Source organism: Portunus trituberculatus, chromosome 41, assembly GCF_017591435.1.
Source record: "Portunus trituberculatus isolate SZX2019 chromosome 41, ASM1759143v1, whole genome shotgun sequence".
Taxonomy (NCBI): domain Eukaryota; kingdom Metazoa; phylum Arthropoda; class Malacostraca; order Decapoda; family Portunidae; genus Portunus; species Portunus trituberculatus.
The window spans coordinates 3,449,562-3,474,491 of NC_059295.1; the positions used below are offsets into that span (position 1 = coordinate 3,449,562).

The window sequence follows — 24,930 nt, forward strand, 5'->3', positions numbered from 1 at the left end:
ATGAAGCTACTTTTCTCATTTCTTTCCAAAACTCCTCAATGCTCTTACTTTCCCATCCTCCTTTCTTCACCTCTTCATCAACTAAAATTGACCTCCATTGTCGATCAGTGATTTGTACATTAGCATCAGGAAGAAAACGTGGTAGCCTCTGAAACAAGACTGCTGCTGAGTTCACTTCAGCTTTATCCTTCAAAATGTATTCATGGTTAACGTCTTTGAGTGCCGCAAAAACTGGATCCACTAGATTAATCCTTTTTAGAATTTGACAGCATGCAGTTTTGTACCAGTTTCTACACCGTGAAAGAAAGCTCCCTCTTTCGTGTGGCTTTAGTTTTGACAGGGTTTCGCTTGCAAGTATCCCAGGATAGACTTTATCCAACTGCAACCAATTTGATTCAAAAATGGAAAAATAAATGGAGGTATACTTAACACATTCTAACTCCCGACGTGTCTACAAAGTAATATCCTCTTATATTAAGAAATGATGGACTGTCTATGTAAGCCATATTGAATTTCAGTTGAATTTCAGTCGTGCCATATTTATTTTCAGACTTGTAAATGCTATAGTTTCTTAATAGTATTGAGAGGAATGTCACTAACGGGATCGAATCCAGCCGTACTGGACACGAATCGTCGAGTCAGGTAGAGAAAGGATAGACACGTATCAGACTCGTCATTCTCTCTCTCTCTCTCTCTCTCTCTCTCTCTCTCTCTCTCTCTCTCTCTCTCATTTTGATTTCGTGTATGAAATTGATTGACAGTTGAAAATTTTTAATTTTCCCCTACATTCCCCTACGATGAGGCGATTTTCCCCGTAGGTATCCCCTACTCCCTACAGAGGCCTAAAATCCCCTACCGTAGGGGATTTCCCCTACGCGTGGCAACACTGGTTTACCCACCACCTCTTCCTCCTTTATGTATAGCCGCGTGAAGCCGCAGGCATCTGGCATCAATCACCTGACGTCACAGGGTATCGACCAATCAAATAGTGTTTTTCTCCCTTTAGATGCCACTGCCCAGATTCCATTGGTTGCATTGCCTTTTGTGTGCATCAAATCTAGTGGAATCGTCAGGCTATGGAATCGATTCCATCAGTTCTGTGGCGGAATCGCTGGAATCGATTCCGGAATCGTATTTTGCCCAGGCTTATGCAGCGGAGCAGTGGGGCCCAGTACGAGGTGGGCAGTCGAGTCTGGCTGCACAATCCGCGGCGGAAACGCGGGCTGGCCCCCAAGCTCTAGAGTCCGTGGGAAGGTCCATATACTGTGCTGGCCGGACTGACGGACGTGACCCACCGGCTTCGAGATGGCCCACGGGACAGAGCAGTCGTGGTCCATGTCGACAGGATGTGTCCATACCACAGCGGTGGCCACTTTACCTCGGAAGTGAACGAAGGGGCGGGAGAGGACAGAGACCTTGTGTGTGACCCGCTTCCCGGTGATGACAAAGACCTCGAGTGTGACTCGCTTCCTGGGGAGGACATGGACCTTTCCGCGGTGTTGCCGGCAGGTGAAGAGGAAGTGGCTTCGGAGCCCGTGGTTAGTGACAGTGACACTCTTAGTGATGTGCCCCATGGGGCACTGCCTCCGCGGCGCTGGGGGCGGACCCGCCGTCCTCCCGCCTGGTGGCGCTATTACATACACAGCGACAGTGACAGTGACACTTAGTGATAGACGGGACGTCTACTTTTAAGGGGGGATACTGTTACGGCCCCAGAGTAATTCTCCTTAAACGTCTGTCGCACCCGGGGTAGGTACCCCCGAAGGGCGAAGGGAGGGGGTAAAAGTTGGTTTCTTGTGGTAGGGGGGGATGAAGGAAGCATGAGAGGTGACGTAACGCCGTCCTGCTCGCCACGTAATTGGCGGGACCGTCCGCCTCTGCTGCACCGGCCTCTGATTGGCCACAGCCGACGCGCAGTTGCCCCTGGCCATATCAAAAGAGGTGTGACAAGATTGCGGAACCTTTTGTCCTTCCAACTCACTGTATAACCCCTCGCCTCTGTTTGTGAACCCCTTCACCCGTGACATTACAGCTGTGTGTGTAATTGTTACTTAATAGTGAAAGGAAGAAACTTTACTTGTGTTTCCCTGTGCCTGTATGAGTGTGTGTCTGAGCTGTATGTGTCTGTGCGAGAATCTGCGCTGTCGGCTCTCCGGGCCTCGCCACACTGTCAGCTGCCGAACCTACGAGAAATGCTCAGGGTAAGTCGTTTGTGCCAACCTGCTGAAACACAGGTAAGACAGTGACTGAACGAAGTGACAACGACACACCCCTATAGCTTTCGTAGCAATATATATATATATATATATATATATATATATATATATATATATATATATATATATATATATATATATATATATATATATTGTTGATAGTTGGAATTGAAGATGCAAAACAATTAACAGGGATAGTCTATAAAAAAAAAAAAAAAACCTTGTTCACTTAACCTATATTCCTGGCGCCGAGGCGGGTTTAAAAGCTGGGCGCAGATTGGCTGCACCCCTCTCTCGCTAGCACCCACGGAGAGGCTGTGTCTCGTATTTCCAGAGAGAAATGTTTTTATTTTATATGCTATAACTCACTTCATATAAGTGATAGCCAGATTTGGTTAACACCATAAGACTCAGCAGTGACTGTACAACCAAGATGTATTGTAGAAAATTAACAAAAGAAAAAAAGATAATGGTATTATGACGAGTTGAACTGCGACGATTTCATAAAAATGTTTATATCCTGTTTTGTTTTGCTCGTTATTTTCAAAGGATGTTCATTGAATGCTGAAATATATTATTGCATCATAAAGGAAAAACTCCGTGGTAGCGATGGTGGTGGTGGTGTTGGGCTGGGGAGTGGGGCGGCGGGCGATTGGGGTGATCATCACTACCACGGAGCGGCTCGCTGTAAGCCGTGGCTACAAATGACTGTGTTTTCATTAAGTGGAGGTTTACCTGCATTCTGATAACATTATCGTGTTCATGAGAGTTTTTTCCTATATGATGCAATAATATATTTCAGCATTCAATGAACATCCTTTGAAAATAACGAGCAAAACAAAACAGGATATAAACATTTTTATGAAATCGTCGCAGTTCAACTCGTCATAATATCATTATCTTTTTTTCTTTTGTTAATTTTCTACAATACATCTTGATTGTACAGTCACTGCTGAGTCTTATGGTGTTAACCAAATCTGTCTATCCCTTATATGAAGTGAGTTATAGCATATAAAATAAAAAAATTTCTCACTGGACATACGAAACAGCCTCTCTGTGGGTGCTAGCGAGAGAGGGGTGCAGCCAGTCAGCGCCCAGCTTTTAAACCCGCTTCGGCGCCAGATAGGTTAAGTGAACAATGTATACCAGTAGAAACCTTCAAATTTCTCCTGCTTTATTATTGTATCTCCAATTCCAACTATCAACATTGACATCTATCTGACCCAGGGAGCACCTGTAGGCTTTGGAGGATTTTTCAACCTCCTCACATGAATACCAGTGCCTGTATACGATTTGGAAGGAATCACCCAACACCAAGTTGCCATGCAGTGGCTTATGATTTAGATGATGCCATCCTTGGAAAGGCGAAATGTTGATAATAATGCAAGAGAAATTTGAAGGTTTCTGCTGGTATCCCTGTTATATTTGTATCTTCAATTCCAACTATCAATATTATATATATATATATATATATATATATATATATATATATATATATATATATATAAATTGTAAGTAGATAATGTAATAAAGGTTTACACCACGCTTGTAATGTTGTTCGACATAGCTCAAACACACAGCTGAAGGAAGAATCCCACTTCATATTCATAATCATACAATTGTATTAATATGTTCTTTTATTCAGACAAAGAATAAATAAATGAGGGGATGCTTTATATAAGGCGTGTATACAAGTGATCCCTGTGGGCGCGTGGGGGGTGAAGGACGCGGTGGCAGAGGTGGTGGTGGTGGTGGACGCTCAGTAACTACCGCGTTAGTTAATCAATGCAATGATGGCGAACCCTTACGGCATATTTCCGACCATGCCGACCAATAGTAGCACCACGCTATTATGTGCGCAGTGCAAGAAATTCTTTACGTACATGGACAGTGTGGTGCTGTGTGACGGGGCGTGCAAGCGGTGGTATCACAGCAAGTGTGCCAAGCTGCCCGAGAACAAGTTCCGCGTCATTCAGGACCGGGACGAGAACAGGAGCCTGGGCCTCAAATGTATGTGGGCGTGCAAAGACTGCAGGGATCGGCCAGACACAGGCAGGGACCCAGAATTTGAGTCTTACGTCCGGGAGAGACTCGGAAAACTGAGCCAAGTTTTGGAATATCTGGTGACCAAAATTCAAGAAATAGAGAACAGACAGAAGAGTCAAGAAGTGGAGATGAATAAGGTATTGCTTTAGCTTTTTTTATTTTATTTTATTTTATTTATTTATTTATTTTTTCAATTATCAGATGGTTTTCATGAAGAAAGGATGCACCTACGTCAGTCGGTGGTTAGCAGCATAGCCTCGGGGTATTTGGGATTTAGGTACTACATTATTCTGCACGTGGAAAATTGGTGTCCAGGGGTTCAGAGCCAGGGGTTGATGCCTATCGGTAAGATTTGTCATTTATTTATTTATTTTTTTATTTTTTATTTTTTTTTTTATTTTACCGCGTTCGGTGAGCGAGCAAACTGCCACGCTGGGTAGAACATACCACTCACTTCAGCTATACACATTATGGCAGTATTCTCGCTTAGCCAACGTGATAACGGGGCAATAAAAATGTTTAATTGGGAACTCATAACGTTTGGCCATGAATTTAGCCAGCATTTTTTTTTTTATGTAATGGGGAAGCTAGCCAAGGGCAAAAAAAAAAAAAAAAAGCTTAATTGGCAGTTCCCCTGCAGGTTAAACAGTCAGTGGAAAGAAAGGGACAAATGTTTTGAAACCTCCCTCTTGAAAGAAGTCAAGTTGTAGGAAGGTGGAAATACAGAAGCAGGAAGGGAGTTACAGTGTTTATTAGAGAAAGGTATGAATGATTGAGAGTACTGGTTAACTCTTGCATTAGAGAGTTGGACATAATAGGAATGAAAGGAAGAAAGCCTTATGCAGCAAGGCCACAGGAGGGAGGCAGGCATGCAGTTAGCAAGATCAAGCATAGTTAGCTTGAAAAAAGCAGTAGAAGATAGTTAGAGATGCAACATTCTAACAGTGAGAAAGAGGCTGTAGACAGTCATTCAGAGGATGGTCCTGAGTTGTTGAGATAAAAAGCTTTTGATTCCACCCTATCTAATAAAACTGATTGGAACCCTCCTAAACATGCAGAGTACTCCATACAAGGACAGATAATGTTCTTGTACAGAATTAGCAATTGAGGGGGGATGAGAAAAACTGGCAGAGACGCCGCAGAACGCCTAACTTCATATAAGTTGTTTTAGCAAGAGATGGGATGTGAAGTTTGCAGTTAAGATCATGAGTAAAGGACAGATTGAGGATATTCAGTGTAGTAAAGCGGGGCAGCTGAGTGTCATTGAAGGAGAGGGGAAAGTTGTCTAGAGTTGATAGATGGAGGAGTTGAGTTTTTGAGGCATTGGACACTACAAATTTTCTTCTGCTTCAATCAGAAATCTTGGAGAGATCAGAAGTCGGGCATTTTGTGGTGTCCCGGTGTGATCTGTTGACTTCCTAAAGGGATGATTATCCCTGAAAAGATGTGGAAAGGTGTAGGGTGGTATCATCAGTGTAGGAGTGGATAGGGCAAGAAGTTTGTCCAAGATCATTAATGAATAAAAGAAATAGAGTGGGGGAGAGGATAGAACCCTGAAGAACACCACTGTCAATGATTTAGGAGAAGAACAGGAGCTGTCCACCACAGCTGCAATAGAATGGTTGGAAAGGAAACTTGATATAAAGTTGCAGAGAGAAGGATAGAAACTATTTTAAAATCAAAGCTTTGTGTCAAACTATCAAAAGCTTTAGATATGTCTAATGCATCAGCAAAAGTTTCACTGAAATTTCTAAAAGAGGATGACCAAGACTCAGTAAGGAAAGCCAGATCACCAGTAGGGCAGTCTTGACAAGCTATACTGGCGATCAGATAGAAGATTGTAGAATGACATGTTTGAAAATCTTCCTATTGAGAATGGACAGGAAAACTTTAGACAAGCAAGAGATTAAAGCTATAGGGCAGTAGTTTGAGGGATTAGAATGGTTACCACTTTTAGGAACAGGCTGAATGTAGGCAAACTTCCATCAAGAAAGAAAGGTAGAATTTGATAGACAGTTGAAAGAGTTTAGCCAGGCAAGGTGTAAGCATGGAAACACAGTTCTTGAGAACAATAGGAGGGACCCTATCAGGTCCATAAGCCTATCTGAGGGTTTTGGCCAGTGAAGGCATGGAAAACATCATTATGAGGAACTTGAATTGAAGACATGGAATAGTCAGAGGGAGGAGGAGAGGGAAGGATAAGCCTAGGATCATCCAAGGTGGAGTTATTAGCAAAGGTTTGAGAGAAGAGTTCAGCTATAGGCAGGCAGTGGTGCCATCAGGATGAAATAAAGGAGGGGAAAGATGAAGAAGCAAAGTTACTGGAGATGTTTTTGGCCAGATGCCAAAAGTCTCGAGGGGAGTTGGAGTTTGAAAGATTTTGACATTTTCTGTATATGAAGGATTGTTTGGTCAGTTGAATAACAAACTTGGCATAATTCCAGGCAGAAATGTAAAGGTGATGGAAGGCTCAAGTACCTTTTGTGGACAACCTCTCTATCATGTATAGCATGAGAACAGGCTGTGTTAAACCAGGGTTTAGAGAGTTTAGGTTGAGAAGAAGAGTGAGATTCAGGAGATGGAAGGTTGAAGTACATTTTTTGGGCAACCTCTCTATCATTGTATATAACATGAGATCAGGCTGTGTTAAATCAGGGTTTAGAAAGTCTAGGTTGAGAAAAAGAATGAAGAATGTATGCCTCCATGCCAATTACTATTACCTCTGTTATTCGCTCAGCACTCAGAGATGGGTCTCTGATATGAAAATCATCATAATACTTCTGCAGGTCATCCTAACTTGCTGAGGCAAAATGCCAGAGGCACCTCCAGTTAGGGGGATCCTGAGGAGGGATTAGAGAAATAGGACAAGATACAGAAATGATATTGTGATCAGAGGGAGCAAATAGGGTAACAGCTTAAGCAGAAGGATTAGAGATAAGGAAAAGCTCAAGAATGTTAGGCATATCTCCAAGAAGGTCAGGAATACGATTAGGGTGTTGCACCAGTTCCTCTAGGTCATGGAGGAAAGCAAAGTTGAAGGCTAGTTCACCAGGGTGGTCAGTGAAAGGAGAGGAAAGCCAAAGCTGGTGGAGAACATTGAAATCTCCACCAATGGAGATCTCTGCAAAAGACTAGAGGGACAGAATGTGCTCCATTTCAGAAGTTGAATAATGAAAGAATTTCTTATTGTCAGAGGAGTTAGGGGAGAGATAGACAGCACAGATAGATTAAGTAAGAGAATGAGTTCTGAGTCGAACCTAGATGGTGAAAAACTAGGAAGATTCAAGAATGTGGGAACAAGAGCAAGTCAAGTCATGCACATAGATGCAACATCCAGCTTTGAATTGAAAATGAGAATAGAGAAAGTAGGAGGGAACAGAGAAGGGGCTACTGTCAGTTGCCTCAGGTAGCTATGTTTTGGTGAGGAAAAGATGATGAGGTTTAGTATTGGAGAGGTAATGTTCTTCAGATTGAAAATTAGATCTAAGATTGTGAATGTTGCAGTAGTTAATGAAGAAAAACTTCAAGGAGGTGTCAAGACATTATGGGTTGATACTGAGAGAGCAGTCTGACCTACGGACATTTGTGGTCCCCTCCCCAGAAGGGGACTCTGATGCTGGATTGGAGTCACCATTTTTTTTATTTTTAAGTGAAGGATGTTTGTCTAGTAAGTGCATATAGTTTTGTGTGAAGTAGGAGAGCTGTCTTTAGAGGGTAGGCTGTGACTGCCCCCTTGAGTTGTGAGATCACAAGTACTGAATTTCAACAGTATTTTTTTTTATTTTTTTTTTTTATGGTTTATGGTTTATGAGACACACCCAGTTTTGGTAGACATTGAAATGAGAAAAAAAAAAGATAAATGTGCAGATTTAATCACTGAATATTAAGTGAAGGATTTCACCTGACATTTGAAGACACTCACATGCATTTACATCATTATTAGATACCAATATTTTGCATTTGAAAATTTTAATATTTGCCAGTAGTCTACATACCAATTCTTGTGAAATTTAAACATTTAGTACATGGCATATGGCATATTAACTGATTGACTGACTGACACAGTGAGACTACAGGGCTAATAATCATTATTATTATTTTTTTATTTTTTTTTTTTTTACATCTATGCAAGGTAAGAATTTTTAAAGATAGGTGCACTTTTAATTGTATGAAAGTGTGCCTTACCTCAAGGAGTAATGGCATCACACTGTAAAGAACGCAGTGAAACTTGCCTGTATGAAGGTCAAGATCACCAAGTGTGTGTTTTGTTTTGGTTCATGCAATGCATGGTGTATGGTCACTTAGGCAAATTCTTCATGACTGGTGTCATTCTATGTGAATTACTGGTAAGTATGACTTATTATATATTGTTACCTTGAAAGAAAGAGTTATTTTGTGGTGTATTACCAATCATCACTTTGTTTACATGTACAAAGATGTCTGGGGTTTGATTTTAGAGCCTCTGTTCAAACTTGTCACCAACCACTGCCTCAATACTGAACCTTGACCTCTTAGGATGCAGTCTCATTTCCAAAGACTTTTTTTGAGAAAAGGTGTGTCCTATGAGCCATCAAATATGGTAGCTTTGATGGTAAGTTTACAGCACCCCCTGAACTGATCCAGAACTGAACTAGTGCTATTAGACCTCACTGGGAGTAAATTATCAGTTCAGTAGGTGTCTACTACCTCCTCCTCTTGGGACCCCAGTTTTCGATGAGTGCCCACTTCTGTTGTAGAGTAAGCTAACCAGTATTTGTGTATGGCTAGCAGGGCAGGGAACAGTGACTGGATGAAGCCTAGGCTGCGTTCTAAGGTGCAAGAAGCAAAAAAAAAAAAAAAATCACTATTGTGGAGAACAGCCCACAACAGTGGGGGTTCTCTGTTATGGTGAATCTTTTAATTTCTGGCAAATTCTGTTTTGTTCCTTGAAATGTAGCCCTAATTGCCACAACCTTCTCTCTTGAATTATCTTATCAACCATTCTGAAAGTCAAAGTAGAAGTTGTAAGCAAAATATGAAGGTATTAGATTTACTGAAGATGTGAAGGGGTAGTAGGTAACTAGGTCTACTCATCACCCAACAGACAGCTGGAAGGGCACCTGACCTTGAAATTGCCTAAGAGACTTGCTAATATATGATAATCACACTTCACAGAAGGCACACCTATACACAACTGACCATGTGCTTGGTGGCTGAAGGATACCTTGAAAATGCTTACCCATAAGTCAGCACAAGTTGGTCATAGTCAGGTCACTTGAAACTGGCTGTTTGGTTGCAGTCTGCTTTTTAACAGTTAGTCGTCCATTGTTGCCATATGTGCACTGTTCACCAGCCCTTTTTCCAACCCCAACCTAGGAGTGTTTGGCAATTCAGGTCAGGTGGAGATATCTTTCATACTCCCCTGCTCATATCCCACATTTAGGATAGGGGGAGAACTATATACATAAATCATGCCTTGACTTTTACTTCAGTGGTGATGTGGATAAAAGATTTTAAGGATTTCTAAAATACACCAATTTATATAGAAACAGGGAGGGAAAGAAGGAGACAGTGGGTAAGATGGTGGAGTGGATTTGGAGAAAGAAGGCAAGCCTGTGATTTATGGAAAGGTGGCAATAGTTGGGGAATCCTGATGAAAACCCAGAGCCATACCTAAAGGGCCACTATAGGTGGACCTGACTCTAGAAGGAAATGCCATTTGAGCTGCACAGACACTGCTGTCAAGGTTTTTCAGATGTTTAGTCTTAGCTATTTTTTCTGTACACTAAAAGTACTTCCTTATATCTGTAACCATGGCTGCAACTAGGAATGAACAAGAAACAATAAGGAATGAAACAGAACAAATTGTGACGTCTATGGCTGAAAGTGATGCTAACTTTATGCCATAAATAGTGCCACCAGCCAGTAGTGGCAGGTTTGTTGCAAGAAATTTGAAAGAATGCTAGCCAAAATTAGTGTCAATTTGTTGAAAAGACTAGATTAGTGATGGTGTATCTTTACTAGTGACCATTACCATCATTTATGCATAGTGAAATATCTGAACACCTTTCCTCCTTTATTTATCACTATTTTTAGAGTGCTAGATTCATGAAAAACAATCTTTGGGTAATTTGCCTGAATGAACTAGGTAAGGATATGTTGTAATTAAGTTAGCTGAAAATAATAGCAGCAGCAACAATAATAAAATGGACCTTTATATTGTGTATTTATAAGCAGACTGAAAATGATATTGCATCATTACTAATCCCAAAATTAGATGCTGTGCATGAATTTACTTTTACATAATTATAATGCATGAATGAATTATATATGTATCCTTTATGTTGTTAATTTGTTGAAAATGAAATTCCCAGGTAAGTAGGTGGCAACCAATAGTACTTGCTGCATTAACAGGTGATGGTGGTATATTGTCTTGAGATTTTCTGGTGGTGTTTTTGTACCACATGTGGCATCTTGCAGTAATGGTGCACCTGAAGTGTTCAGATGTGTACTACTATGTACATAACTGGTTAGGCCATAATCTGCTTGGGGTTATTAGAACAAGTGACAGAAGGATTTATGATGTCCTGTGCCACTCAGATTGATGAGGGAGTTTAAGTATGGAATTTATATATGAGATATATCACAATAAAATTAGCAGTGTAAAAAACATTTATAGAAGCTGGAAGTCATGGTATTTTTGCTTTGGTATTCTACTGCATTAGAAAAGTGAGTGTTATCTTTTATTTTATTTTATTTTTTTTTTTTTTTTTACATTACAAGGGCACTGGCCAAGGGAAAACAAAGTGTTGGAAAAAAAAATCCCGCTGGTTGCCAGGCCCTGTTAAGAGGAAAGTAGAAAGAGAAAAAACAAAAAAAATCTAAAAGGAGGGTCCAGTTAACGTAAGAGGTGTCTTGACACTCCTCTTTTGAAAGAGTTTAAGTCATAGGCAGGTGGAAATACAGACACAGGTAGAGAGTTCCAGACTTTACCAGTGTAGGGAATGAAGGAGTGAAGATACTGGTTAACTCTTGCATTAGGAAGATGGACAGAATAGGGATGAGAAGAAGTAGAGAGTCTTGTGCAGCGAGGCCGCAGGAGGGGGAAGGCATGCAGTTAGCAAGTTCAGAAGAGCAGACAGCATGAAAACAGCGGTAGAAGACAGATAAAGATGCAACATTGCGGCGGTGACTTAAAGAATCAAGACGGTCAGTTAGAGGAGAAGAGTTGATAAGACGAAAAGCTTTAGATTCCACCTTGTTTAGTAAAGCTGTGTGTGGATCCCCCAGACATGAGAGCCATACTCCATACACGGGCGGATAAGGCCCTTGTACAGAGCAAGCAGCTGGGAGGGAGAGAAAATGGACGAAGACGCCATAGGACACCTAACTTCTTGGAAGCTGATTTAGCAAGAGTAGAGATGTGAAATTTCCAGTTTAGATTTTTAGTGAAGGATAGACCGAGTGTGTTTAATGTAGAGGAGAGGGAAGTTGAGTGTTATTGAAGAAGAGAGGATAGTTGTCTGGAAGGTTATGTCGAGTAGATAGTTGTAGAAATTGAGTTTTTGAGGCATTGAACAAAACTAGGTTTTCTCTGCCCCAATCAGAAACAAGTGAAAGATCAGAAGTTAGGCGTCCTATAGCATCTCGCCTTGAGTCATTTAATTGTTGTTGGGTTGGGCGTCTGTTGAACGCTGTTGAATAATGCAGGGTGGTATCATCAGCATAGGAGTGGATAGGGCATTGAGTCAGATTTAGGAGATCATTGATGAATAATAGAAAGAGAGTGGGTGATAGGACAGAACCCTGTGGAACACCACTGTTGATAGAGGTTGAGGTTTTATTCAATGAATATTGTAAATATGTTTTTTATGAGTGCAGATTTCATAGTACCTGAGTAGGTATGCATACCTTTTTCCTCCCTAGCTACATATTATTCTCTTCCTAGTCTAATGTACTTGTGTGAATAGGAAGTTGTGAGAATATTAGACCCATTGAAAGAAATTAATGCTTTACTTATTACTAAGATGCTTTGCAATACTTCTTTTTTGCCTTGATGAACTCTGAACTTCTTTCAATAGGTTATTCATAGCAATTAGTCATTTGGGTGACATTTGTGTAGTATGATTCTATTTGCCAAGGTCTAGATACCATTGTATTTTCATATTATGTTTTTAAATGATGATTTGTTTTACTTTGGCTTTTGGAAGTGACTTGAAGAATACTTGCATAGTAAGTGTTAAGGCTGGGTCACACGAGTGACTAGTTGCCGCAATTTAATGCAGCAACTTTTTGTTTTGGCAACTTAATGCTAGTTTCTGGTCACACGAGTCCAGCCGAATTTTACCTCCAAATTCTGCAAGTAGCTCCTCTGCCACAGCATTGAAAGCACCTTGTTTCACCTTGGTTTTGGAGTACAGCTGATTTCTGCGGTCCCAGAGATATCTTCTGTTCCTCACTAGTTCCATCAAAGAGCCTTCAGAAGCATGGCTCCATGGAAGTTTGGAACCCCTATCTTCACAATTTGAATGAATATTGAGACCCTCGGACTGCATGGGTTTGTGCCAGAGCGGTAGTGATCGGCTTGTGGTGTATTTCTTTTTTATGTAGTAGAAACTATTTGGATTGTCCTGTAATCGATTCTTGCCACCTTATAAATGTTTTTTTCTTACTCCCAATCTTTAAAGCAGAGATTATATAAATAATAAACGTTGAAAAATATTGGCAGTACTATTCTGGTTTCTATCAAGAACCCGCAACTAAACACGAGCAAACTCGTCAACCCCAAACACCACGATTAGTTGCCAGATTTGACTTTTTCTCCGAGTTCCAGCAACTTGTTCCTTAAAAAGTTGCTCGTATGACCGTGCCTTTATAATCAGTGGGAAAACAGAAAAAAAAGCTTCATGTTCAAACAATGTACCTATTAACTACATACATCACTTTATGTGGGGTTGGGAAGGCTCACTATCAGATATGAAATCAGTGTTAGTGTCAATCAGTAATCAGTGTTGGTACCCTTTAAAGGAGTATACATTAAAAAGTTCATATTTATTATTTACTATTTTAGTTTATATATTTATCTTATTTTTGGCAGAAAATTGTTCCTTAATCTCTTAATTGCACAAACTTTGAGATGCATCAGTACTTGGATGGCTCAATTAGGGAAGGTTTTTTTTCACCATTTTCTTTCTATTTAAAAGAACTAAGCACCATTGTAAGAATTCACACACACACAGTAGAGATAGGCCTAAAGTTTGAGACAGAATTTTGTGCAAGGCATGTTGGTGTACTCCACACTGAGATACTATTTGTTATCTTTGAATCTCGTGCTGCTTAACCCCTTCGCGCCGGATGTTAAAAAAGCCCGCCTGTATGATATACGGGTGGTAGTGCCGCCGAGCTGGAAACTCGTGCAAGCTTGTCATACTTGTCGTCTTTGTGTATTATGCTGCTATTTTTTAGTTACTATATCGCCTTCAAAGAGGAAAGTGGACGCTTCTCTTCGGAGAAAAGAGAGAGAGAGAGAGAGAGTGACATTTGCTAATATTTTAGACACAAGCGGACGCATGTAGCTTATCTTCGAGAGGAAGAGGGGAGGAGGGAAGGTAGAGGAAACGAAGGAGGAGTGAGAGAGAGAGAGAGAGAGAGAGATTAGAAAATTTGTTGTTTTGTTTTGTGTGTGTGTGTGTGTGTGTGTGTGTGTGTGTGTGTGTGTGTGTGTGTGTGCCACGAATGTTACAAGGTGGGACGATGTAACTTATCTTCGAGAGGGAGAGGGGAGGGAGGGAAGGGAGATGGGAGGGAGGAAAGGGAGATGGGAGAGAGAGAGAGAGAGAGAGAGAGAGAGAGAGAGAGAGATGAGAACAGTCTATGCCATTGGGGAATTTTAAACACAAGGCAGGACGCATGTAGCTTATCTTTAGTGATTGGTGGAGACAAGGATGGTGGGAGGAGCACTAGGATTTCAAAGACAGCATACGGCATGTATAGTTGGTATCCAACACACTATACGGGACAACTGAACTGAAGAAAGCTCAGAAAAGAAATATGACGCCTACGTAGGTGTCACCGTATATGCTACTGGGGCTTCATGACGCCTTCATAGGCGTCACCGTATTGAAGGGGTTAATAATTCAGTAATATTCTATTGTCTATATTTTCATTGGTTTATATCATAGGTAGTACCTCTATGATCCCTGTGACGTGTGAAATGTTATGTTTTTGATATGTGTACATTTAGAGTAGTGGTTCTTAACCTTTTTTTGGCAGCGACCCAAAATCTTGCACAAATCAACCATCATGACCCAAGCCTACATAGATATACAAATTGTCTTTATAAGTATCATTCATTCAGAGACGTTATTATCGTACAAACTATCTTACCGGTAAACTGATACGAATAACTTGACTATCCTAGTAGGCTTATACTGGCGGCGGGCTCGTAGGCCCTTGGCATCAGCAAGCAACGTCCTCCACCCTGCTCCCTCCTATATATCCTCCACCTCCGCCAACGATTAAGTTTAAAAGGCAGATGACTTTTTGGGAATGGGAGATTCTTTACACTTCAAATAAATTTACTGCTTTGGAGTTTTTATTTAATCATGGTTTGCTTAGAATCCTAAAACAATGCATCATGAATTTTAATTGTTACAATATATGATTATAATATATTTGTTGTGGGAAAAAAATTATTTTCTGCAAACCCTTAGCGACCCAATAAAATGGCTTGGCGAGCCAACTTTGGGTCGCGACCCAGGGGTTAAGAACCACTGATTTAGAGAATATAAAGGCAAATTCCAGTCTCATCTTTAGCACTAGCAGCAATGGGAATGAATGGCCCAGTTCAACATCAGACTATTCAGCACCAATGTTTCAGCACCAGACTGTTTAGCAATGCCATTTCAGCACCATCAAATAAGCAATTTATTCAAGGAATTGCACTTTTAAAATTTAAAACATTTAAAATCTTAAGTAGGGCATTCTTTACTTTAAAATTATGAAAAACATTTGAAATAGATTAAAACAGGATGTTATCTAAGTATAGAGATGTAGCGATACCAAAATTTTGGCCGATTCCGATACTGATACCACCTAATTGGGTCGATACCAATACTACTACCGATACCGATACCAGCAATACTGATACTACTACTTATAGTGATTACTGCACTGGACACCAGGATGAGTTGGTGGACGGCGAGCGTTATCAGATGGGAGGCTTTGTTTTGGGGGATGCTGTAAGTCCTGAGAACGTTTGTGAAATAAGGAGCAATTCTAGAAGCTTTTGGAGCCATTTGCAAAGGTGAATTACTCAGTAATTGGAATGAATATCTTCTCAGTCTTCTGATTCTTGTCAGTTATTTTAAATTATTACTTCTTACTCCTTTAGCGACCACTTGGTCTTGTGCATTTTCATTATTAATTTCATTGACGATATTTTGGCGATCAAAAATATTTTATAAATTATTAAAATTGTAAAACAGACACAAAATATTAGCAAAAGAAACTCATTTTGTTGTGCATGTTTCTCTTTAATTGAATCTGACATCCTTTGATATTAATTCATTAGACATTAGTAGACCAATTCAGAAAAATGAGCTTTCACCTAATCTTTTCAATTATATAGAAAAAAAAGTTTAGTTTATTCTAAATTTCTAGTGTATTGCTATGATCTTAAATAATTAATATGCAACAAATTAAACACAATGCACATGATTACAAAACAGAATCGTTACTTTCTTAGTTATGGAATTTTTACATCCTTAGGTTAACACAAGTAACTCAAAAATTAAGCATGCATTAAAATTAATATACATATATAATTCGAGCTTCCACCTATTCCAGTATGATATCTTGGAAAAGGCTAGCACTAGCACTTAATTATAAATCAAATAAGAATATGCTGTTATTTACAATAATGCAAAATGCCTAACTACACATATATATATATATATATATATATATATATATATATATATATATATATATATATATATATATATATATATATATACACCAAATCATTTTGTTGGATTCTCAATATCTGAAGTTTGACATTCTTAGATTATAGTTCAAAACATAAGCTTTTCACCTGTGTGAACTTTGTGTGGGTGGAGGAGCAGCGTCTGACTGAAAGACAGTGAGAATGCGTGGTGACTCATGACCGATCGTGTGACAGGATGCCGGAGTTCAGCCTATACGCATTTCATACACGTCCAATTTAGAGGTTGTGGCTTATTACCACAGAAAACAATATTCTATGACATATGGTAATCACCACGGAAACTTAATACGCTGTATAATTGTAAGATTAAACGAATACTTACCAAGTGTGAAGTTTGATCGCAATTTTACGATCTATTGAGGACGTCACAGGGGTGTACAACGAGATGCCAATCCGCCAAATCACCGACAGTCAATTTAGAGAGTAGGTTTGAGGAAGCATTTACAAAACAGGTAGGAAACATGCCCCAAAGCCCAAGTAAAACCAGACAGGGTAGGGAGGGGCGTTGTACACCCTGTGACGTCCTCAATAGATCGTAAAATTGCGATCAAACTTCACACTTGGTAAGTATTCGTTTAATCTTACAATTTCACGTCACGGATTGAGTGACGTCACAGCGGTTCCAACGAGAGATTTAGAGAGGTTCCTCAAACCTACAGAAACCAGGAGAAAGGGGAGTAAAACCCTGACCTTTGGAAAGGAAAAACAACCATAACAGAGTAAGGCATAGCCCATGTATTGAAACCCAAAGTGACCTTACAAAACTTGTCCAGGTGACAAACAATACAAACCAATGTAAGCCACAGTGCTAATAATTATAATACAACCCGTTATACAAAAAATGTGGGACCCAATCCCAGATACATACAAATACAAAAGTATAATGGCAAACCAAAGAAAAGTGACCACAAGGCCTTACAAATATTAAACAAGAGACAATCTCAGAACCATTAGGACAAAACCGCCCTTGCAAACTGGCCAGGCTGAGAAAGAGGCTTGTGGTAATGCCGAGTAAAGGTAGACTCCCTGGCCCATCCAATGGTGGAGACTATTGTAGAAAGGGGCAACCTCCGGGCTGCCTTGCTGGAAGAGGCTGACCTAGTAGAGTGGGGAGAGAAAACAGTAACATCAACGCCAGCAGCTCTCATCACATCCTTTACCCAACGACGCAATGTATCCTTAGAAGCCAACCTCACCGGAGGTCGCGTAGTCAGGAAAAACCCTGTAAGTGATCCTCTGATGGATCTAGTCCTATCCAGGTAATGCTTGATGGCGTCAACGATACACAAGCAGCTGTCATGTGGATAGGCGTCGAAAACCAAACTTGATATGTGGGCCCCAGGACGAGAAGTCTTCAACAAATCCCCAATCCCAAAAACAACCTGTGACTCCATGAGAGACATGTTCCTAATGTCTAGCAAATGTAAGATTTGACCACGATGGCCCGACAACAAAAGCATAAGAGTAACTAATTTTCTGGACAATTGAAGAAGAGACAAGTCCACAGTAGGACCAAGACCACAAAAAAAATCTAACACTATCTGAGGATCCCAAGTTGTATGAGAGCGGGGAAAAGAAGGTCTCTCCAGGAAAGCTGCCTTCATAAATCGCGTGACTAAAGGATGTTGTCCTGCCGGACGGCCGTCAATAGTAGCAATAACTGAGATGGCTGAGCGAATGGTGTTCATGGAGCTGTATCCACGACCTGTCTTGCGTTTAAATTCCAACAAAAGGAAATCTAATAGAATACTCACAGATGGCTGAAGTGGATCAACTTCCCTTCTGAGGCAAAATAACAACCATCTCTTGATATGCGGCCCATATTGTGCCTTAGTGCTAGATCTCCAGGAGTGAAGCAAAAACTGGGCAACCTCCGGCGAAAGGCCGCGATCCGTGAATGCTGCCCTGAGAGCACCATCGCTGTCAAAACCAACCCCTGAGCCCGAGGGTGTGGTAGAGTTGGTTGCTGAGGGAGAAACAGGGGACAGCGAGGAAGCAAAACTGGATCTTCTGTCAGCAACTGCAAAGCTGTTGGGAACCATACTTGAGTCGACCATAATGGAAGAATCATCAGAGCTGTTGCTTTGTCGTCCTGCAGTTTCCGAAGAGTTCTGGATACAAGGCTGAAAGGTGGAAAGGCATATAAGCTCTTATCTTTCCAATCCAAGGTGAAGGCATTAGTGCACATAGCAGATGGGTCTGGCCGCCAGGAGACATAGACAGGCAACTGAGCATTTAAGCGAGTGGCAAAAAGATCAATCCCAGGAGTATAAAAAAGCTGACAAATTTTGTGAAAAATATATGGCAGTAACATCCACTCACCATCCATCCTGGTGACCCTAGATTCTACATCAGCTGTTACATTGTCCAAACCCAGTACATGCTGTGCAGATAGAGTAATATCCTAGAAGCAGCCCACTCAAAAATCTTTTCGGTAAGAACATGAAGGTTAGGTCTTGTACTGCCACAACGATCAATACAAGCAACTGCAGTGGTGTTGTCCGATCTGAGCCTAACATGGGAGCCAGTCCTATCCTTACACAAGGATTGCAAGCCCAACAGAATGGCCTTTAACTCCAAGATGTTAATATGGTCTAGCTCCTCTTGGGCCCAGTGACCTCCAGTCGTGACATTCCCTATTGAAGCACCCCAACCAGTGAGGCAGGCATCTGTGAACAACTCACAATCTGGGGAAGAAGAGAGTAGAGACTTCTCCTGAAAGTCTATATTAGCCACCCACCAAGAGATCAAATATCTGGCATGGTCATCCAAAATAACATTGGCATAATAATCACCACAGGAGCGAACTAGACCCTGATTTCTAAATATTTCCAGGTACTTGTAACGGAGAGGAGCTAATTCTACTGCAGGGGCAGAAGCCACAGCCAAACCAATAAAAGATGATAAGTCCTGTAGAGTGACATTACCCTTGAGAAGAAGCAAGCCTTGTTCCTTGATGCGCTCCTTCCTACTGAATGGTAAAGTAGCAGCCATGGCGACAGAATCCAGAACCACACCCAGAAAAGTAACCTTCTGTGTTGGCTCCAAAACAGACTTCTGCACGTTGATAGTGAGACCCAGGGAATCAAAGAGAAGTAAAGCATAGCCAACCTGAGTCTGTAAAATCTCTACTGATGGAGCAATGAATAGGCAGTCATCAAGATAACATAAGACTACTATCCCAAGGGATCGCAGGTGGGAAAGGACAGGTTTCATCAATTTTGTAAAAAGGCGAGGGGCGGAAGATAACCCCTGCGGAAGACAAGTAAATCTGAAAAATTGGCCCTTCCAAATAAATTGTAGCCATTTTCTGTCCTCAGGTCTAACATAAATGGAGTAATAAGCATCCTTAAAATCCACTGTAACAAAAAAACAGTTAGGAGAAATTAAAGGCATCGCATCCTTCAATGTGTCCATCTTAAAATGCAAATAAGGAACATATGTATTAAGATGCTTCAAATTTAGAATTACTCTCGCTGGCCCAACCGGCTTGATGATGGGAAACACATTTGAAAAATAGCCAGATACATCAGGGAAACAATGCTCCACAATAGAATGACGAAGGAAATGATGTAAAGCATTGGCCAGAGCTCGATCGTCAGCCCTAGACAGAGTTAGAGGGCGTGGAGGAACAGTCTGAAAAGGTAAAGATATAAACTCTATGAACTTCCCCCTCACCACATCATAAATCCAGGAATCCTGTGTGAGAGACTGCCACAGGGGCTGAGCAGAAAAAAAATTTTCCCCCTCTAAAGTTATCAGGGGTATTAACTAACTGTGGAGTTAAGGAACTCACCGGAGAGATTACTGATGGTGTAGCTTCGGCCCGTGCATCCCCCTCCCCTGGGGTGGCCGCTGGGCGAAAAAAGGCCGAGTCTGAGAACGAGGCCGGGACTGGTGGTGAGCCTGAGAAGACCGGTGGGTTGTGCGGGAAAAGGAAGAGTACCTTTTGCCAGATGACTTAGCAGGTGGGCGAAAAGACGGCCTGCCCAGCCGGCCTGCCTTGTGGATCTCCTCACATTTCTTGGTAACGTCAAAGGGGAATAACTCCTGCTGACCAACTTCACATTCCCACTTGCAGAGATCAACCATGGCCGAGTCACGGACATGGATACGGGCAACATCCTTGCGCAGCTGATTTAGGTAATTCACCGCTGAAGTGAGAAGGCGCAAACAACTATTAAGGCCATCTAAATAACAAGCCAAACTCTTGTCCTTCTTTTTCCCAATATCATCAAGACACACAGCAATAGGGACTAATGCCTTTGTCAGTAGGCAATTAGTCTGGAAAAGCTTGGTATCTACCAGCCTCCCGTTTACACTCATGGCCTTAGTTATCGCCGCGTTTGTCACAGGCACAGCGAGGTTCGGCACATTACTCGGAAGCTTGATTTTTCCACAAGTTAACTTCACACTCTCTGACAAAGGTCGACGGCGAAGACTGGCGTTGAGGATGGTGGCCAACTGGTCAGACAGCGGGTCTCCCTTTTTCTCCTCGCCATGGAAATGGCCAGAAAGGTCACTCAAAGCCCTCAGGAAATCCTCATCTGCACCCTCCTCACGCCCAAGCTGGTCCAGGCTGTCAAGAGGGTCAGGCTGGCTCGTGCACGGAGTCGGAGGAACAAAAACTTCCTCCTCTTCCGAGGAAGAGAGGGCATGAAAGCCACTGAAGTCAGTCCCGGTGTCCCTGTCCAACTTTTCGATAAGGCCAGACACGAGGGTAGACAGTCTATCCAGGGCAACCCGGTCGTCAGACACAGAAGGCTGTGCTGACGTGGCGGTGGCGGCCTGACTGGTCCCTGGGAGCGAAGCGTCATTTTGTGGAAGGGTGAATTCATCCACAGGATCGTCTCTCTTTTTCCCACCAGAGGATGATGAACGGTGGGGCGTGGGAAGAGACTGTTCCATGCCCGACATCACACTGCCCAAAAAGGAGACAGAGATAATGCGATCAACACCTACCATATGTTGTTATTGTGCGGTGGTAGAAAACTCACCCACAAACTCCCGACTGCATAAAAGCAGGAAAAGGGGAGTGTATTATCAGATGTTTGTAGTCCAACGATGTACTTTTCACCCACAGTCAACTTTGGACTGTATAGGAGAAAGCTTACCAGCAAAGTATCCAAAGTGGAGCAGCAGCGTGCGTGACTGCGGGAAGGTGGAAAACGACTGTCGGTGATTTGGCGGATTGGCATCTCGTTGGAACCGCTGTGACGTCACTCAATCCGTGACGTGAAATTCAACACGAATCTCGCCGTGCACAACGAGCTCAAGAACATAACTGTCATATTGGGCGAGGTAGGAGTGTGTATATATATATATACAGTAATACTCCGCTTAACGAACGTTCGTTTAACAAATTTCTGGTTTAACGTACTACATGTATAAAGTTAGACCAAAAGTCGGCATAATGTACAACCACATCTGTTTTAGCGAATTTTCTGGGTTTGAATTTGCCGGGTGAGGGACCGAACGCGGCAGCTTCGCTGTGATTGGCTGGATCCAAGATTCTTTAACGTCAGAGCAACCTCTTGCAGCGAAATGGCATCCATTAACACTTGGAGGGACAGTGACAAGGTTGCTATCAGGTTGCTCTGAGGTTAATGTCTTATATATGCATTTATGTTCACAAAACAACATTTCTATTAGCTTTTTACAAACCTTGCCCCAAAGAAAGGATTGTTTTGTAATGCATCAAGTGAAATCTTACATGGAATACCAAAAAATAAAGCAGAGATGAGATGAGCCACAGACGGCGGAGATTCATGCCACTCGGCCGGTTCTTCTTCTTGTGACCATTTTAGCCTGTGTGTTGTCTTTCCCCATGATATTTGTTTCCACTCCTCTATTGCCTGCTATAATGGATATCATATCATAGTATTCATATACGCTCATGCTACAAGGATAACCTTGACTCCGTGGCAATGAGTGATAGTGAATTACTAATGAAATACTGTTGTATTTCATTAGTAATTAACTATTGTGGCTAATGAGAAGTGCTCAAGTGCTGAAATGGAGGTGCTGAAATGGCAGTGCTGAATTGTACTGTACCCAGCAGCAATGGCATTACAGTGATGATGTGGCAGAGCAGGAAACAGGGAAGAGTCGCTGTTGTATAGTCACATGAAACAACAATAACAAATGTGAGAAATGTTACCATATTAGAAAAATTAATGCTGATATATGCAATATATCTACAGATAGTTGAAACAAATTTGCTTGTGCTATGTATTCTATTCATATTTCCAATAACTTTCATACCCGAACATCCAGATTGTTTATTTAGATAAATTACTTAGTATTTGCCACAACACTAGTTACACCAGCTTGCCAGTGTCTCAATAATCAGTGGGACTGCATTGTGAAAATACATATACAGTAAGGTCTCGGTTGACATCAGAGTTACATTCCTGAAACATGACGTAAGTTGATTTTGTACGTAACTTGAGTGTCCGTACATTTCAAAGCATATTATCGAGTTTTCAACCAATCATTGTTTATGGTCATTCAGGTAAGTTAAAGTTTATATTGTTATATTATTTACAACTATGTAGGAATATGAAACACAAGCTTGTTTTTGTTGTTGATTAGGGCTGCAAACGCGAAGGACTGCAGGTTGCCGAGAGGGGTGGACGCCTGAGCCTGCCAGGAGGGTGGGCAGGTCGAATGTTGTGACGCCCAGGGCAGACAGCTGGGAGCTCAGTGCAGTGCGGTGGGAGTAGAAGCGTGGGCAGCAGAGCAAGAAATGCAATAGGAAAGGGCATTAGGGATCAGCAGACAGGCGCAGACGGTGCAAGTGAGCTGCGAGTGTCGTGTGGCCCAGGTGAAGACTCCGGAGTTGTTATTGTTGTGGTGGGTGCGCGAGCCCTCAAGGTCATCAACCTCCTCGTTGTCATGGTAACGGGCTTCCCATTTTCTTCTTCACTCCCTCACACACAGCTGCTGCCTCCCTTCTCATGTCTTTTAATTATGTCCTCTTTTTCTTGTAGCGTAATGGTTTTCCTTTTCTTAGCATCACTGCTGTCACTAAGGAGTTTTCTCTTTGGTGCCATTGAGCAAGATACTAAGAACTTGAGTCAGTAAACGCAAAAGTAGGATAACACTTGCCAGGGGTGACGGTGTGGTGGAACTGAGGCAGGGTGTTATTGTATTCAAGCATGAGGCGGGCGGTGTGGCGTGTAACCACTAGTGACGCCTGGTGGCCAACAATAACAATAAATCCTGTGCTTTACGATTTATAAATTTTCAATTTTTTTTTATCTTAAATTGCCTTATAGTGGACTGACATAACTACGAGTCTGACATAACTCGAGACCGACATAACCCGGGACTTTACTGTACAGGGAATCCTCGCAATTCAACGGGGTTAGGGCGATTTTTCATTGGTCGAATCAGCATTTATTCAAATTGTAAAGTAATTTTTCTCATAAGATACTTAATAATTAAGATAGGGGCCAACCTCCAGCCTAGACCCCCTAAAACATTACTATAACCTCTAAAAAACACTTAGACTAAATCAGTGCTATTAAAGGCTTCATTTATATCTAACTTTTTTTTTTTTTTTAGTAAACACATTAGGGTGCTGTACAGTACATTTTTAGAAATAAAAACACTTTCAAAAAAGCTGTTGATGCAGCATTCTAGCAGTACTTGTCCCTGTTCTTTCAAATTCTTGATACTGTTGATCTAGGGACACCCATTTGCGCTGCAATGACACTGAGCTATACCTACCTCACACTTTCTTATAAGCTCAAGTTTGTCTTTGAAAGGCAGGAAATTGTGCTTCTTAGGGCTGGGGCTGGAGGTGGCTTTGCACAGCATGGTCGAAGTGGCATGGAGCCAAGAGGTGGAACAGTGGAGCATGGTTGCCTGGACGATAGCTGGGGCGAGAGTAAGACAGAGGAAGTAACGCACAGGGTAGCATCTGTTTACACTTCCATGGGGCAGGTTGGCGGCGGATTTAACTGGGTGGGTGGCACATGAAATATGAAAGTCAGATTGGCAACTCAGTCAGTTGAACCTTAAGGATTGGGTATTAATTAACTGAGTTCGAATTGGCGATAATTTGAACTGCTAACGGTTGAATCACTAGGATCCTCTGTACAATGAAGGGCCTCATTATTATAGCCCTGCTGTATCACACCAGATGTTAGGACAAAACACACACATACAATTGTAGACCATGCAGCAGTGTTGGATAACCATAGAGACATGTGGAAGGAAACTAATTTGTACTTGTGGCTGGTTTGTGTATGTCAAGATATATTGAGTGGTTCAACATCCAAATGCAGTTGTGTCCAGATATTGATGAATTCAGATATCGAATGTCCAGGTGTTAGTAAGACTAATGTGTGTGTGTATTTATCTAGTTGTATTGTACAGGGTTTGGGGTTTGAGTGGGGCTCCTAGTGTCCTGTCTCCATTCTCCATTTATCTAATTTTTCTTTAAAGTTATGCACACTATGTGTTGTGACAATTTCCTTATCCATTTTTCCACCGTTCTGTGTGGAAAACTGTATTTTCCAACATCCTTCACACACTGCCTCATCCTGATCTTCTTTTCATGTCCTCTTATCCTTCCATCTTCTTCCGCCAACAGCACCAGGTCTTCTTTGTCTATTTTTTTCAATATCATTTACTATCTTATACATTGTTATTAGGTCCCCACGTTCTCTTCTA

General features: G+C 41.6%; 2 protein-coding genes across 3 annotated transcripts in view; one reads left to right on the plus strand and one right to left on the minus strand.

Annotated features, from left to right (window-relative positions):
- The first annotated feature begins 3,928 nt into the window (after positions 1 to 3,928).
- LOC123517189 (zinc finger protein 219-like) overlaps positions 3,929 to 24,930 on the plus strand; it is a 173,181-nt gene continuing 152,179 nt past the window's right edge. For both annotated transcript variants that reach the window (XM_045277192.1, XM_045277193.1), the window contains exon 1: positions 3,929 to 4,399. In XM_045277192.1, the coding sequence (XP_045133127.1) occupies positions 4,007 to 4,399 (393 nt within the window). In that variant the 5' untranslated portion in view covers positions 3,929 to 4,006. The remainder of the gene's footprint in view (positions 4,400 to 24,930) is intronic.
- On the minus strand, positions 16,963 to 21,087 carry LOC123517187. The gene is made up of 2 exons (XM_045277190.1): positions 20,045 to 21,087; positions 16,963 to 18,371 (listed from the first exon to the last, which is right to left on the minus strand). Exon 2 carries the CDS (start codon positions 18,303 to 18,305, stop codon positions 17,199 to 17,201), a length of 1,107 nt encoding a protein of 368 aa, XP_045133125.1. The 5' UTR covers positions 18,306 to 18,371; positions 20,045 to 21,087; the 3' UTR covers positions 16,963 to 17,198.